Source organism: Lepeophtheirus salmonis, chromosome 1 (assembly GCF_016086655.4).
Source record: "Lepeophtheirus salmonis chromosome 1, UVic_Lsal_1.4, whole genome shotgun sequence".
Taxonomy (NCBI): Eukaryota; Metazoa; Arthropoda; class Copepoda; order Siphonostomatoida; family Caligidae; genus Lepeophtheirus; species Lepeophtheirus salmonis.
The window spans coordinates 28,405,584-28,419,935 of record NC_052131.2 but is presented as its reverse complement, the minus strand read 5'-3'; the positions used below and the strand labels follow the sequence as shown (position 1 = coordinate 28,419,935).

At 31.3% G+C, this 14,352-nt stretch overlaps 1 protein-coding gene and 1 long non-coding RNA gene across 2 annotated transcripts; both read left to right on the top strand.

The window, feature by feature from the left end:
* Positions 1 to 855: 855 nt before the first annotated feature.
* Positions 856 to 4,031, top strand: LOC121117803 (uncharacterized). The gene is made up of 7 exons (XM_040712306.2): positions 856 to 1,358; positions 1,424 to 1,516; positions 1,586 to 1,753; positions 1,845 to 1,948; positions 2,017 to 2,132; positions 2,925 to 3,316; positions 3,551 to 4,031. Exons 1-7 carry the CDS (start codon positions 1,172 to 1,174, stop codon positions 3,676 to 3,678), a joined length of 1,188 nt encoding a protein of 395 aa, XP_040568240.1. The 5' UTR covers positions 856 to 1,171; the 3' UTR covers positions 3,679 to 4,031.
* Positions 4,032 to 7,703: 3,672 nt separating this feature from the next.
* LOC139906153 (uncharacterized) lies at positions 7,704 to 8,222 on the top strand. The gene is made up of 2 exons (XR_011781485.1): positions 7,704 to 7,840; positions 7,910 to 8,222. It is a non-coding gene; the product is annotated as an uncharacterized lncRNA (long non-coding RNA).
* The last annotated feature ends 6,130 nt before the right edge of the window (positions 8,223 to 14,352 follow it).

Below are 14,352 nucleotides of genomic sequence, written 5' to 3'. Positions count from 1 at the left end.
TTTTGCAACAATATTTTAACATTCTATCTCTAAGTTGCCTCATGGTATGTGTTTTTTTTATTTTCAAACATGTTGACAATAAATAAATATTATCTTTTGGTACTGCGTATTACGCGTATTTATTTTGAATATTTTATTACTAAAATCTCATCAGGAAGGTTTGAGGGAGTCTATAAAGGCAGGATGGTTGTTACATATAATGATGTATTTTTATTCATACATTTGTAAATTTTATCAGGAAGAGCATCCCAGATGAAGGATCTTCCATCTTAACAAATCATGTGAATCCCAAATGTTTTTCTTAAAAAAAAATTGTTATATATAAAATATAGATTCTCAAAGTGGAAATTTTTTTCAATAAACGAGTCATTGGAATTTCAAATAGTAACCCCATGCTGCATACGTAAATTAATGGTGGAAGAGTCTTGTTGAATAACTAAGTGTCTGAGTAATGAATGCATAGAAAGGAGGAATTAGTCATTGTTCGTTCTCGAGAGGTTTGCTTATTTATAGGTACGTAGTGAGGAGGGTGAATATTGAGGGGGGTCTTAAGAGGAGAATCTCGAATCAACTATTAATTTCAATGTACACTTATTGTCTCCTTATTACATACACTTTTGAACGAGAAAATGTTAAAAGTTATAATTAATATCATATAAAATATGGCAACCAAATCGTTTCTATATAATATTTAATCAATGTTCAGCCAACAGCCAAAACTGTGTAGTATAATATCGTATGCTAGTATTTACGTGCATACATTATCAAAAACACAATTAAGATATACTGTGTATGTACTATGTATTATGTACAATAGATTGTAAAAACGTTGTAAGGAGGAGAAAAAATAGAGGAAGAAGGTCCCACTCCGCCAGGTAAGCGCATACCTTAACGCATAATATTATGTAAGGCAGGTAAGCCAAACAGGCCGTTTGGGACTTTTTATTTTCGATTATAAGGAAGATTGTGTTGTAGTAAATTATTGAAGATGATCAACAGTCATTGAGGGAGGTTACGTGTGGCAAGTGGCGTTTCTATATTACATATTTGTTATCTATCAAATTCTCCCTTGGTACACAAATTAGTTCATTAAAGTTTTCGAACAAGTTTCTCAACAACGGGCTTTTGTTTTTGCAATGAAACGAAAAATTGGGAGCACTCATCAGCTATTATGATGGGATCCCATCAAGAGGCTAATGATAATGAGGTTTCAACCTCCTCAGGTGGAGGAGGAGGAACCAATGCCACAATTAGTGGATCAACTGCATCTATCGGGGTTCTTTCTCTTATTTTAGCCATTATTTCAGTGGCTGTTCCACATTGGGGGTCCTACTTCCTTGGAGCGCAGTCCTACAACGGTAGGAGTGTAAATAGTACTTACATAGAGACATACATGTTTATTCCAAGCTTTTGTTTGTTACAGATTATTCGGGGCATTTCGGTCCCTTTCAAACGTGTCGTTATTACATCGGAGGGATTTCAGACTGTCATGGACAAACGGCTTTTCGTTCGAGCAGTAAGTCAGCTACTGTTATACACATTCAATTATTCTATTCCTTCATAAACTACTTGCATTTTATTATAGCCTGGATTTTTGCAGCTGGGATTGTAGCGATCTGTACAGTGGTGGCCATAGGAGTATTTGTTCTATTTTCTATTCTACATGTTGCAATGCAGCTTCAAAGAAAGAGTATTTGGCTCAAAGATATTCGGACAGCTCTGTTCATAAAGCTTGTTTCTTCGTCTATAGCAGGTGACGTGACCTTTACTCACTTAAACACAAATAATATAAATTACATACAATCATAACTATATTTCCCCCTTTTTTATGATAATGAATGTAGTGATAGGATGTGTTGTGGCAATAGGACTCAGCTCCTGGGAGTTTGAAATCGCAAAACGTAAAAACACTACCTATGTGCAGTACGGCATATGTTATTATTTCCAAGTAAGTACTCCGATATTAGCCTTTAATTCATCATAAACCATAAACTCTCATTACTCTCTTATTTTCAGATAGTTTTAATCATACTAAATATCCTACTTGTTGCGCTTTCATTCTTCACGTATCGCAAAGGAGACTCCGAACTCCCTCTAGCTCAAACCTCCATGAATCCTGGATATCCTTACGAGTAAGTGCCTCAACAATTACAGCTTTGTGTTTTTCATACTCTTTCTCCCGACATATAATGCAGTCCATTATTATCCAGAAGATCTCGGAGAGTTTCAAGGAACTACTATTTCGAAAATGATAAGTTACCTCCACTTCCGATCAGTCATACTGGATTCTGAGTTAGGTTTTAATTAAATAATATCGGAAAAAGAGGGATCAGTAATTTTGTGTCTTGATATTCAATTGGTATCGTTTGTATACCTATGTATTCTTGCATCTTTTATGTGATTCTTCGTTTCTTGTGATCGTTTCTCCATTTTAGCTTGGACTATTCTGTCCTTTTCCTTTGTTTTTTCCTTCCCTACTTCTGGGCTAATTAATTCATATAAAAATAATAAAAGCATATTGTTTTTGGGATATCATATTTTGTTTTTGTTTTGTTTGCTTTACTGAGAGCATGGCTTTACTATGCCTATGAATGAGTGCCTCAACGGCACTCCAGAGAGTGTGAGAGAGAAATAAATACGCGAGAAGTAGAGAGTAGCACATTGTATCTCTCAACATATACAATGTATTTATGTAACAGAAAAAAGCACTTATTTCTTCGGGAATCAAATTATGAAAATGTGTTTTGAATCATCACTTCATCCGTCCATTGCCTTTCTCTCTCCCTCCCTATCTTTTATCAGCTATATACATCATACATATATATATATATATATATCACAAACAGCTTTTATATCCATTCACTCATGGACTACTGTTTTTGTACTTATATATCAAGTTGTATTCAATGTTTATTTCCTTCCAGAGTCGGCACTCGAGGAGGAAGTGGGGTATCCGTCACAAATGCATCTGGGAGTCCATATCCTCACGGCCATCCCCGGATGCCTACCCATTACACAAACAATAACGGCAATGCACATGGAGGAGGTGTAGTGGGGTTTGAACCTGCCACTCTCAGTGTTCCTCAACCACTACGGACTATTCAACCTGCTCCAAAGGCTTCTTCCTCTCTTCCAGGATACTATAATCCCTCAAATAGTCTGGGATTGAACGATTATCGCGGACCTGGAGTTAGTTTCACACCTGGTGGCAGTACGAAATTTGCGAAAACGAGCAATCCACCTGGCGTTGGGAGTATGGAGAGTTTAAATTCAACGCAGAGTTTGACTCTTAGTTTAGGATCAACAGTTTCTACAGGTAAGACGGAATCTATTGCAAATAATTATAAAAATCCCCCTCCCTCTCCCTGAAATGCCAACATGATCCATTCACGTGCTTGTATTCTTGCTTTATTTCTTATCTTTTTTTTAATTATAAGTTATATAACAAACAAGTTGAATTGAATTTCCCCGCTTCAAAATTAGATTTTTTTTTATCTGCTTAACCAATCAATAAGCAGGTTTGTTAATTCATTATTTCTCTTTATTTCAGGAAGCAGTCATGGCCCTCTTAGGTCTATCCTACATAGGCCACACGGACGAGAATTGGGCTCAGTGACCTCTGAGGGTAGTGCAAAGCACGTTAAATTATCTATAGGCGGTGAACAAACTACTGTATAACAGACTACATCACTATTACATATTTTAAGACTTATAAAAAGAAAGGGATTCCCACTCCTTTATTCTTTTTCTGTCTTCTTCTCTCCTTCCATTTTTACGTATTATTCACTTTTTTATTTCTTTATCTTCTTCGTTTAATTATTGAAGGAGATAATATCAGCTGCAGGAGCAAACCTCAACGCCATTATTGTTATATACGGACTACATATGAAAGACGTTGTAACTGAAGTGCATTTATTTTTATATATATAAAATATATATTATAAAAACTGTTTTAGATATAATCTTTATCATTATTTAATATTTATACATATGATAAATAAATTTATATATAGATATGTATGTTACACAAATGTGTGTATTTTTTTTTTTCAATATGACGTAACATATTTGTATTTAAAAAAAATTGTATTTAGCAATCAAACAATTAAATAATAAGAGAGTACTACACACATTGCAATCCTTATTGTATCTCTCAACCTTTCCTCCCTCAAAGAAAAAGAAAATTCTTGAAATTAAATGGTAATTATTAGAAAGTTTGAACAGAAAATGAATGCAGTTCATCGTTTTCGTTCATTTTGAAGCACTTCAACAGACAAATAAAATGTTGAAGCGAAAAATCGCTTCAACAGCGTTCATTTAGCCATTCATTTCTTTACTTCTTTTTTTACTGTTCTTCAAAGGCAGCTTTTAGCTCAGGCCCAAAGATAAAATCAAGTGGACAACAACGGCTGCATTATCAATTTTTGTCGAAATATAATTGCTAATGTTCACAGCATCCCATGAACTAATTAAAGTACAATCAATCAACACTCAATCTACTTATAAAAGGCAAAAATAAGTAGAAAATGAACAGAGGAAAATAAAATGCAGTGTAAATTGTTATGTGAGTAATTAAACTACACCAATTTAATACTCAATAACTAGAAATTGCATTTTTGTATGAGTACGAATAGTAGGCGGGAGCCAGACAAATGATATTAATGAATTTAGACCCTTGTTAATATAAGCTACCTTTTATAAGATTTTAGAAAGAGAAAATGAATTACAGATATAAAGAAGATAACCTTTTAAATTTAAAATAGTATCAGTACAGGGAAAATATTATAATAAATTCGTCACTGTTTTGTAGACTTGTGGTAACTCGTTTTCGCCACTTCTCAGTAGAGAGAAAATAAAAATTTGGACTTTTTAATTTACTAATAACTTTTGAACTATATTCATTGTAATTACCTATTTTGGCACACATATGTGAAGTATCTATTCGGTACTATACATGTTTATCGAGTTATCCCATATAGACCATTGGTTATAGCTTTTTTATTATAGCGAATTTAAACGTAAATTTTTCACATATTATAGATATCATATAATACATACTAATTCAATCATAAAAAATCCTCAAAATCGAGTTATAAGTAATAAGTCATGAGCAACGAATGACCTCCACCAACGAATCAGATACATAACTCAACTTGATTTTAGGGGAAGGTTTTGCACTCTACCGAGTACCCATTCTGGTAATATTTAAATTCATATATATGTGTATATATTATTCTATATTTTTAAAACAATTTACATCAACGATTGGTGAGATTGCTTACTTCAAACAGAGAAGTTGAAACCACAAAAACCTATTAAATAATGAAAAAACGAAGAAAGTTACAACAAACGTTTTAAAGGTCGTTTTTTCTTTAGACGGATCCCTTCTTTAGCAATAAATAATATTAACATGTAGATTTATAAAGTATTACTTATTTGATGGTGCCTCTGTTTGTCACACATTAGGATTTTTGGAAGGTAGGGGGAGGGGTGTACAGGTAGTTGAAACTTTCACGTTCCATGCTAATTGTAAATTATAATGACACTGATGGTGATAGACCGAACAAAAATCAGTGTTTTTCTTTTTCAAGTCTTCTAATATCATAATGATTTATGAATTACAATGAAGAAATGGTTCATGTAATTTGAATTCCTATACTTAACTACGAATAAATGCATGTTTAAAAAAAAATGAAAATAAGGTATAGTGTATACATTATACAATATATATGGCCCGTCAACAAAAAAAAAACAAGCTAGAATATTTTTTCTCAAAATTGAGTGTATATTTCGTTTGTATTCTTCTACAAATAATCATCAAACTATATGAATAAATTATTAGGATCATCCTTTTTAGAGGCGATGCAAAATTACACTAAAGTAGCCAAAATTAATCTTCATAATAAAATAATTAGAAATAAATATATTTTGTTTAAATACCATATTGGGTCAAAGAATTTTATATTAACTTATATGAAAACTAAATTTACAAACGACCTAAAGACGCCCTAACACTTAGACTAGAAAAAAAGTAGCCTATGTTCCGTGAATTATTAAAAACTATAAAACAAAAAATTCAATCAAGCAGTCAAGCAGCTCTAAGATATGAAGTGCACAATCAAAAATGAGTCATCCACAGGCAAACAGACATACTTTACTTAATTAGCATAGATATAATTCTATTGTATTTAAGGACTGGTCTTAGAAAGGAATGGATTGAAAAAATTACTACCGTCTCAATACTAATTATTACAGTTTTGACAAATATACAAGACTCTTCATATTGCCAATTAGTAAAAAATATTGCACGCGCCAAGGTCATATTTTAGGCAACTCTGTCAATGTGATGTCTAAGGTTGTCAATCGCAAGCATTTTTGGTAGGTAATCCTGGTAGTCTGAATAACTTTTGAGAGGAGGGAAGCTTAGCTGTAATTACGTTTCATTAGATTAGCTGCGCGCGGCTGAGAGATAAAGAAAATAAATCCAAGTCCTATTCTATGTCAAGCAAGTAGATAGGGAGGAATTATTCCGTTTTCGATCTCCAATTCTACTTTGAGTCCAACTAACACTATAACTCCCCAATTTGTGATTACTTTATATTTAGATATTATCTACTCAAAAATGAAATTATAGTGATAAGGTCTTTAGAAAATAAAAATCACTGTTCAGGTTGCCAACAACAACAACACTCGGACTAAAAAACAACAACTTAGGATCGATCACCTTAGTGAGATCTATCAGATCTAGGGAATCTAATTCCTGAAGAGATAACATCTAAGTATAAAGTAATCACTAGTGGGTGTGCTTATAAAAAAGGAGTGTAATACTAATGATTTCTTTAGGAGTTATAAGTGTAAGTCATTTCAAGCCTTGGAGGAGGATATCCGAGTAATTTCTACCAATACATCCTTGCTTTATACGGAGTAGGTTTTTGTTTATTTTCTCCCTCTCATGACTATTATGAGCTAATCTAATAAAACGGCATGACAGCTAGGCTGCTCTTCTTCCAAACGTTGTTCAAATCGTCAGGGTTTCCATTTCATCATTCGGCTTATTTTATTTCTAGATAGAATTAGTTTTATATTTTATACAAATCTATATAGACTCCAAGGCTACTGAAATGATAAAGTTGATTTTTGAAAATGAAAGTTGAGGAATTGAAGCTATTAAAAGTAATCATTAAAATCCCTTACTTCTATATTCATATATACACACCGAAGCAGAGCAAGATAGAGTGTTCAATCAAAATACAAGATTTTTCTATACTCTCATACAACAAAGGCATCTCCAAGTATTTTTTTGTATTTATGGTCAAAATTTTTGTTTAAAATATTTTTTTAGAAAAGTCCAAACTATAACACAAATTCGTGCTTAAACGGAATTTTTGAGGCCCTGGCATTTGGGTAAAAAAACTAAACTAAGCTTTATAATATGTGAGGGATTTATGTTAAAGTAGAGCAATTAAGATTAATTTATTAATATTACTATTATCAAAACCTCCTGTGTTCAGTCTATAGTTTCATACGACATAGACTACAATACAAACACATAATAATTTTCAATGTGATTTCTGAATGTGCTGCAAAGCGCAGAGGGTATTCCTAGTACATAACTACCTATATGTGTAACAATGAAACAAAGACTTCAAAATAATATATTATACATACTTGATTATGTCTCATCGTGTGTACTATACACAATCATTCTACCTGATAAAAGCATGAAGGAAGAATAAACTTCTTGTTAATAAATAGTAGATACTATACAAAATATTAAACTACAAAGTGTAATATAAGGAGGTCAGTGTTCAGGACCAGACCGTCGGAATGTTAAAGCAAGGTTTGGCCCCTTTCAATTAGACTAATTTGTTCTCTTTGGTCAAAAGTTAATTTTTTTTGCTATAATTAGAGATGGAATTTGTGTAAGAGTGGAAGGAGAAGAGATATATGGGTATTAATTTATTAAGACTTGTTAATATCAGCTGCCTTTTGTATGATTTTGGGGACGAAAATTGATTTTTGCTTTAAAGAAGAGAAATTTCCACATTCAAAATATCATTTTGCTCAAGGAAAATGCTACTACAATATTCAAATTTATACTAATTTATTTCTTTATGGATTTTTAAAACAATTTTTACCATAGATAGGTGAGAATTCTTCTTTTAGAGGAGATGTTAGCACACCCACGAATGATTAAATAATGTACAAAAAAGAAGAAAAAACACACCCATCCACCGTTTTTCCTTTTTTAATCGCTATACTTGGTTGTTTTCTTTACACAGATCCCTTCTTTAGTTATAATCAATGTCAATCTAAAGAGGCTCTATAACACATTGTTACCTTTGTTTTATTTTCAGACTTTTACTCTTATTATTTAATATATTATTTATTCGCAATTTTTAAAATGTACCACAAATTTAACATAACTTATTACTTCGTTTATTTATCTAAGAGAATAAATTATGAAATAGCCATGACATATTAAATGAGACGAGGGAATCGTCAAATGGCAACAAAAGGCATATAGTATTTTTGTGTTAGCGAGGTAACGCCGTGATGACAGCGGTTCTTAATCAAGATGAGGGTGTGGATTTAGATGCCTATGGAGAGGAGTTGAGGTCTTGTATAAAACGCAATCTATGTAATAAATTATATTTAAAAAAAAGATAATCTAGAAGACATTGCTTTATTGAAATAAGTGGAACTAAATTTACAGATACCCCGAAGACGCTCTGGTGCTTGATGCAGAAAAAAGTAACATAATCTAGCACAATGATCAAAAGGGTAGGGTTTACATGCTAAAAATCAGCTCAATATCACATCAAGCTTTTTTATGCAACAAGCTTAAAAAAGGAAAATGCAATATATCCTTTTTTTTTAAAGAAAAATTGCGATATACATTGTATTATAAGGACGTGATGGAAGTATAAAGAGCTTACAGAAAATCGTAAATTGCTTTATGATTGAGGGAGACGCCATCTTGGGGGGTTAAAGTTGAATTAAATCAAAGTGATATGTACAGAAAATCCATATGAAATGTCTAAATTTGTACGATTCTATTTTTTGGATCCATTAGGAGCAAAAATAGTAGGATAAATAAATCAAAATATCTTATTCTTTCTTTAGTAATATCTACAATAAATAAATAATATTATATATCGATGTAATATATTTTGAATACATTTTAGGGTCATATATATATAATAAAACAAGACAATAGAATATTTTGATGCACATTAAGGTTTAAGTCTTTTTATTTTTTGCTCCAATTTTCCTTCATATTAATCAAAAAAGGGTTTCCATTTTTTAAAAATTTGGCTGTTGAGGCCCCCAAGCATGCTCACGTCACATGAAAAACCTCTACACAAATACTTATAAATTAATTTGTATTTTATGAAATTATGTGCTTTCAGCAATGTAATTTGCTCTTTTGACCACAAAAAAGGAAATATTTATTTCTTTATGCATCCGACTCTCCTGATATTACACAATGGTATCCACATAATATCAACAAAGTATTTGTTCATTTTCTGTTTTACACAATTAGTGATCAAAGCGTTGCTTTTTTGAACTCGAACTAACAGATCTTAAGCTGTGAACAATTTCCTAATAATATTAAACGAAGAAAAATTCGACAATTAGAAGAGTGATTCATACAGGGCCGGTTTTAGGGAGCATATGAGGCACTTGAATGGGTGTCCGTGGTGGATCTATATATTTTCTAATTTAAATTTATACACTGAAAAGAAATTTCTATAAAGACTTTAAAAAAATAAAAGATTGTAAAAAAAAAACCGTCATTTAATGAAATATGCTCACAATTTATTAAAAAATGTCGTTCGAGAAAATAAAATTTTCCCTTTTTCTAAAACAGGTCATTTGAAAAAAAAAACATTGTGATTTAAAAAATGAGATGGTGCTGTATGTTAGGGCCCTATTTGAAATTGAAATGCTGAATATAGTATATTCATCAAAAAGGAGTTAAGACCTTTTATTTAATAATTACCACAGAGTAGAATGGTTTGAAATTTTATTACATGTTATGCAGCTACTTATCAAAAGTTTTTCCTAGTTATAAAAAAACATACATTTTAATGCTTCAGTCCAATAGAAAAATGTTTGTATAGCTTAAAAAACAATTGAACTTACAAGTTACAGCTATCAAATGATATCTGAAGAAAAAGCAACCATTTTTTTAACTTTAAACAAAGATAATTCGAGTTCGAAGCATGATAAATACATTTTCAAAATTGTTTTATAATTTTTCACATTAGGCTTTTAAAAATATATTAAATCATTTATCCATATTTTCAACACCAAGTTCTTACAAACGCTTTGAATCCTAAAAATACCAAAAAGTTTATAGCCTCTCTCCCAAGGCCCAAAGGATTATAGATGAAAGCTAAAGCTATATTCAGAATTAGGGAATCAACTCAACTATTTCAATATAGTAAAATTCTGACTGTTGAACAAAGTTAGGAATTATTGTATATGTAAATGTTATTTTCTGTAGTTTTTCTTCATTTCAATTATACAAACTGGTCCCAAGGTGGTCTTGCAGTGTTTTTTTATTTATTAGTTTACTCCCCCCCATTAATTTAATAAAAGAAAGAAAAGGACCCTGCACATTTATATTTGCCCAGATAAACGCTATAACCGGTCATGCTTGTATAACTTACATAGTAATCTTCATTGCATCTCTCAATCATTCCTCCTTCCGAAAAATAAATAATACTGTCAAGGGTCTTCAAGACCAGAGTTGGTATGTTTGTAATGCAAAACTACCTTTCAAAATTAGAAAAGGAAAAACGGTTGTTGTGTGTGCTCTTTCTTCTTTTTTGTTCATTATTTAATAGGTCGTTGTGGTCTTAACTTCTCCCTCTGAATTAAGCATTCTCGCATGTAATTTTGGTGTACAATGTTTTTACAGTGGGAAATAAGTTAAATATAGGGCGCAACCTCTATTGAACAACCGATACGATTTAATATAAATTCATTTTCTCCTAAACTATTCACCCTATTTTAATAAAAACCAATTCCAAATGAAAGCTGAATAAAATAATATTATTATTCAATATAATTCTTTGGCTTCTATGATAGCCTGGATTCGACTTCGAAACAGGAGCAGGTCTTGATAACAGTCTTTTTTGGGCAAATTCTAGACTTCCTCGCAGATCCTGGAAATCAGCTCAAATTTTTTCGCTCAATTATACTCACACAAAAAAGTAAATAGGGTTGATGTCTGGTTTGCTTCGAGATTAAACACAGAGTCATACAAAGAAAAAAATATATTCAGACGACCAGGTCAACGTTTGTCTTTCGTCAAATTTGAGCTCTTAGCATCTTGTATGATTTGTATAGCAAATCGTCTACCACACACTTCCCAATCAGCCTTTTTGAACAGTTGAGATCCCTTGCAATGACCCTCATCGATTTGGATGGTTCATCATCAATGATTTTTTTTTTTTTTCATATTCCAATGAAATCCTTATCCTTCTGGCAGTTTGGCTTCATTTTGAGATCAGCACGCTTTGTTGTTGATTCATAACTACCTTCAGACTCTTCCAGTTCCTTCTTGACTCTCCAGGGTTAAGAAGTTTGCAATCTCTACATTTTCTAACACTGTGCGGATCGCAACAAGGACACTTTGCCTTTTTCGACGATGTGGAATAAATAATTCGTCGATTGATACTATTTTTTTTTTGTGACCTACGCCAAATAAAACTGGTTATCGGCCAAAAGAACAAATAACATCCTACCATTCGCATGTGTAGCTGTTGCAGACGCTCAAATTTTGTTGCTAAACAAGGGGCAAACTCTTTATATACGAGTTAAAATATAATTAACATAGTATTAGTACTATGAAAATATCATAATTATTAGTACTAAAAAAATATCATAAAATCCTTTGTTATATCAATTCTTTATTTTCCCCCATAAAATATATAACAGAGAGCTGATATTAATAAAGGTCTACACTCCAGCCTTTTCCTCACACTCTTTTTTTCATTACAAAAATGTTAACTCTAGGTATGACATTTGATCTCATGTTGAAGAAAATAAATTGATTTTGACAAATAAATACCCGTAAAAAATATTATTTTGCAATTTTGACTGATTAATTATAATCGATAATCTTCTCTTGGAACGATTTTACTAAATTTTAATTTATAGTTCAAAGAATTACTGATTATATAATGAAACAGTCTATACTCGGCTCACAAATGAACATGTAGTGTTCTATTAGGAACCTCCAATAACTTTACATACATACTATTTCCTTGAACTATAGGAATAATTCATTAAAAAATTACAAATATAAATACAAAGTATTCTTGATATCTTTCTTAAACGCTAGTTCTACATAGTAATAAAATGCAGACAATATGGACTTTCACTTAGTACACACAGATATGCGGATATCAGTGGTTACAAAACTGCATTTGCCCTTTTATAAATATTATTTTTGTAAAAAAGTTTTAAACGTTAAAGTACTCTATGGAGTAAAATTATATTATGTGCTAAATATTTTCAAAGATTGTCACATTGGGATGTGATTAACGTTGTTATGAAACATGGGTAATTTACCAAAAAAAAAAAAAAAAACACCTTTAAAATACCCAAAGTGTACATCATAGTTACATTTTTTTGATGAATCTAGGTATTTTATTTGGTATTGGAGTTAAGTACATATCACTATTAATTTCCTCCTATAGTAAAATAGCTATGTGAAATAACTTATCGTTTTAATAGTTATTCATTTCTAAGAAAACTACGAATTACATCATCCAACTTCAACTATTTTCTAATTGTGTTTTTTTTTTTTTCATCGGTTCTTCTCAATTGAGTTTTTAGCAAAAAATTTTATAAAGAAAAACAAGCTTTTTTATATGCTTGTTTTTTTATAAATGGTGTCCATTTTTAACCCTGGGATCTGTACGCTAGGACCTTTCAAAGATCTCAAACACTTTTTTAAAAAAATTTTAGAAGAGAAGAATTAGTTGTTTTAATTAAAAAGTGAAGAATCATGAATGCGGTGATAGGGACTTAAACGATCATCCATTGAAAACACTCATTTCTGATCGAAGTAATCAATCATGGAATTTTGGATGGTTTGGTGAAAGATTTTGTAGGAAAATTTTATTTTTTGGAGGTAGAACTTGAAAGAGTCCTCCAAAAGCAATTATCAAGGGTGATTCAATTCTGTCGAAAAAAGTGCTAATTTTTTATCCAAAATTTCTGTTCATCCATTTCGGATCTGACTTTCAATTGCAGATTACCTTTATTATTGAGTTTAGAGGAAGGGCCTCTTATTAAACTACTTAGAAGGAATATATTTTTTGAGGGAATATCCATAAAATAGTTATGAGATTGTCAGTTCCTTTGTAGTTCATCATTTGTCTATTGTATTTGAGAAGAGCGTCCCTTGATGAACCTGTTTTCATCTATAGATGACTTCACATTATGTAACTCATGTCTTGCCTCTAGTAAAATGTATTTAATCTTCCTTTTTTAATTGATTACAAGTGTTGGAAAAAATGTTTTTGACTTGATTTCCAAGATGAGTATATCTTTGTGGTTCATTTTTGAAGAAATTATTATCTAGGATGGCTCATCCTCCCTTGTACATATGTATATAGTATATATATATATATAGAAGATATCTACCGGAATATGTGCATTTAACTTCAAGAATTTTAAACTTATATTATGGATTAAGAACCTAAGTGTGGATTATTCAACATTTAATGGATGAATGAGTCCATATTTTGCCTATTTTAATGCAACAAATCGTTATTATCACCATTACTTAAACTATCAACCCAACAACTCATAATGAAGTTGGGTTGATATTTCTTTAATTTCAAATTGATTTTGATAATTTATTGTGACAGATAGTGCTGCAGAGTCAGATTCACTGCCTTTTTTTGGTAGAGTCGGAGTCAAGAGTCGAAAAATTCGTACCGACTCCGATTCTGGCTACAAAAATTAATATAATCTATGTAAATAAAACTTATTTATAATCTAAGGCTTACATTAAGTGTTCGTAAAGTTTTTTCCTAAATGGTTATAAATAGTAGGTAGTAAATACTATTAATTTATGAATTTACTTTACAAATTTCGAACGTACTCTATAGTCTATACAATTGCAAACTTCTTTAAAGTCTAAATTATTATGTTGGGTAGAGTTTAGCCATTAGCCATGCTAGTTCATTACTTAGTCTATTGAATAGTCAAGGTCATCAGAGAAAAGTATTACATTGTAGTGAGATTTAGTGTGTGATTTGTAGTGTGTATTGTTGTTCCTCAGTTACAAGTGCATAAATTATGTTTAGAAACTTATGAATGTAT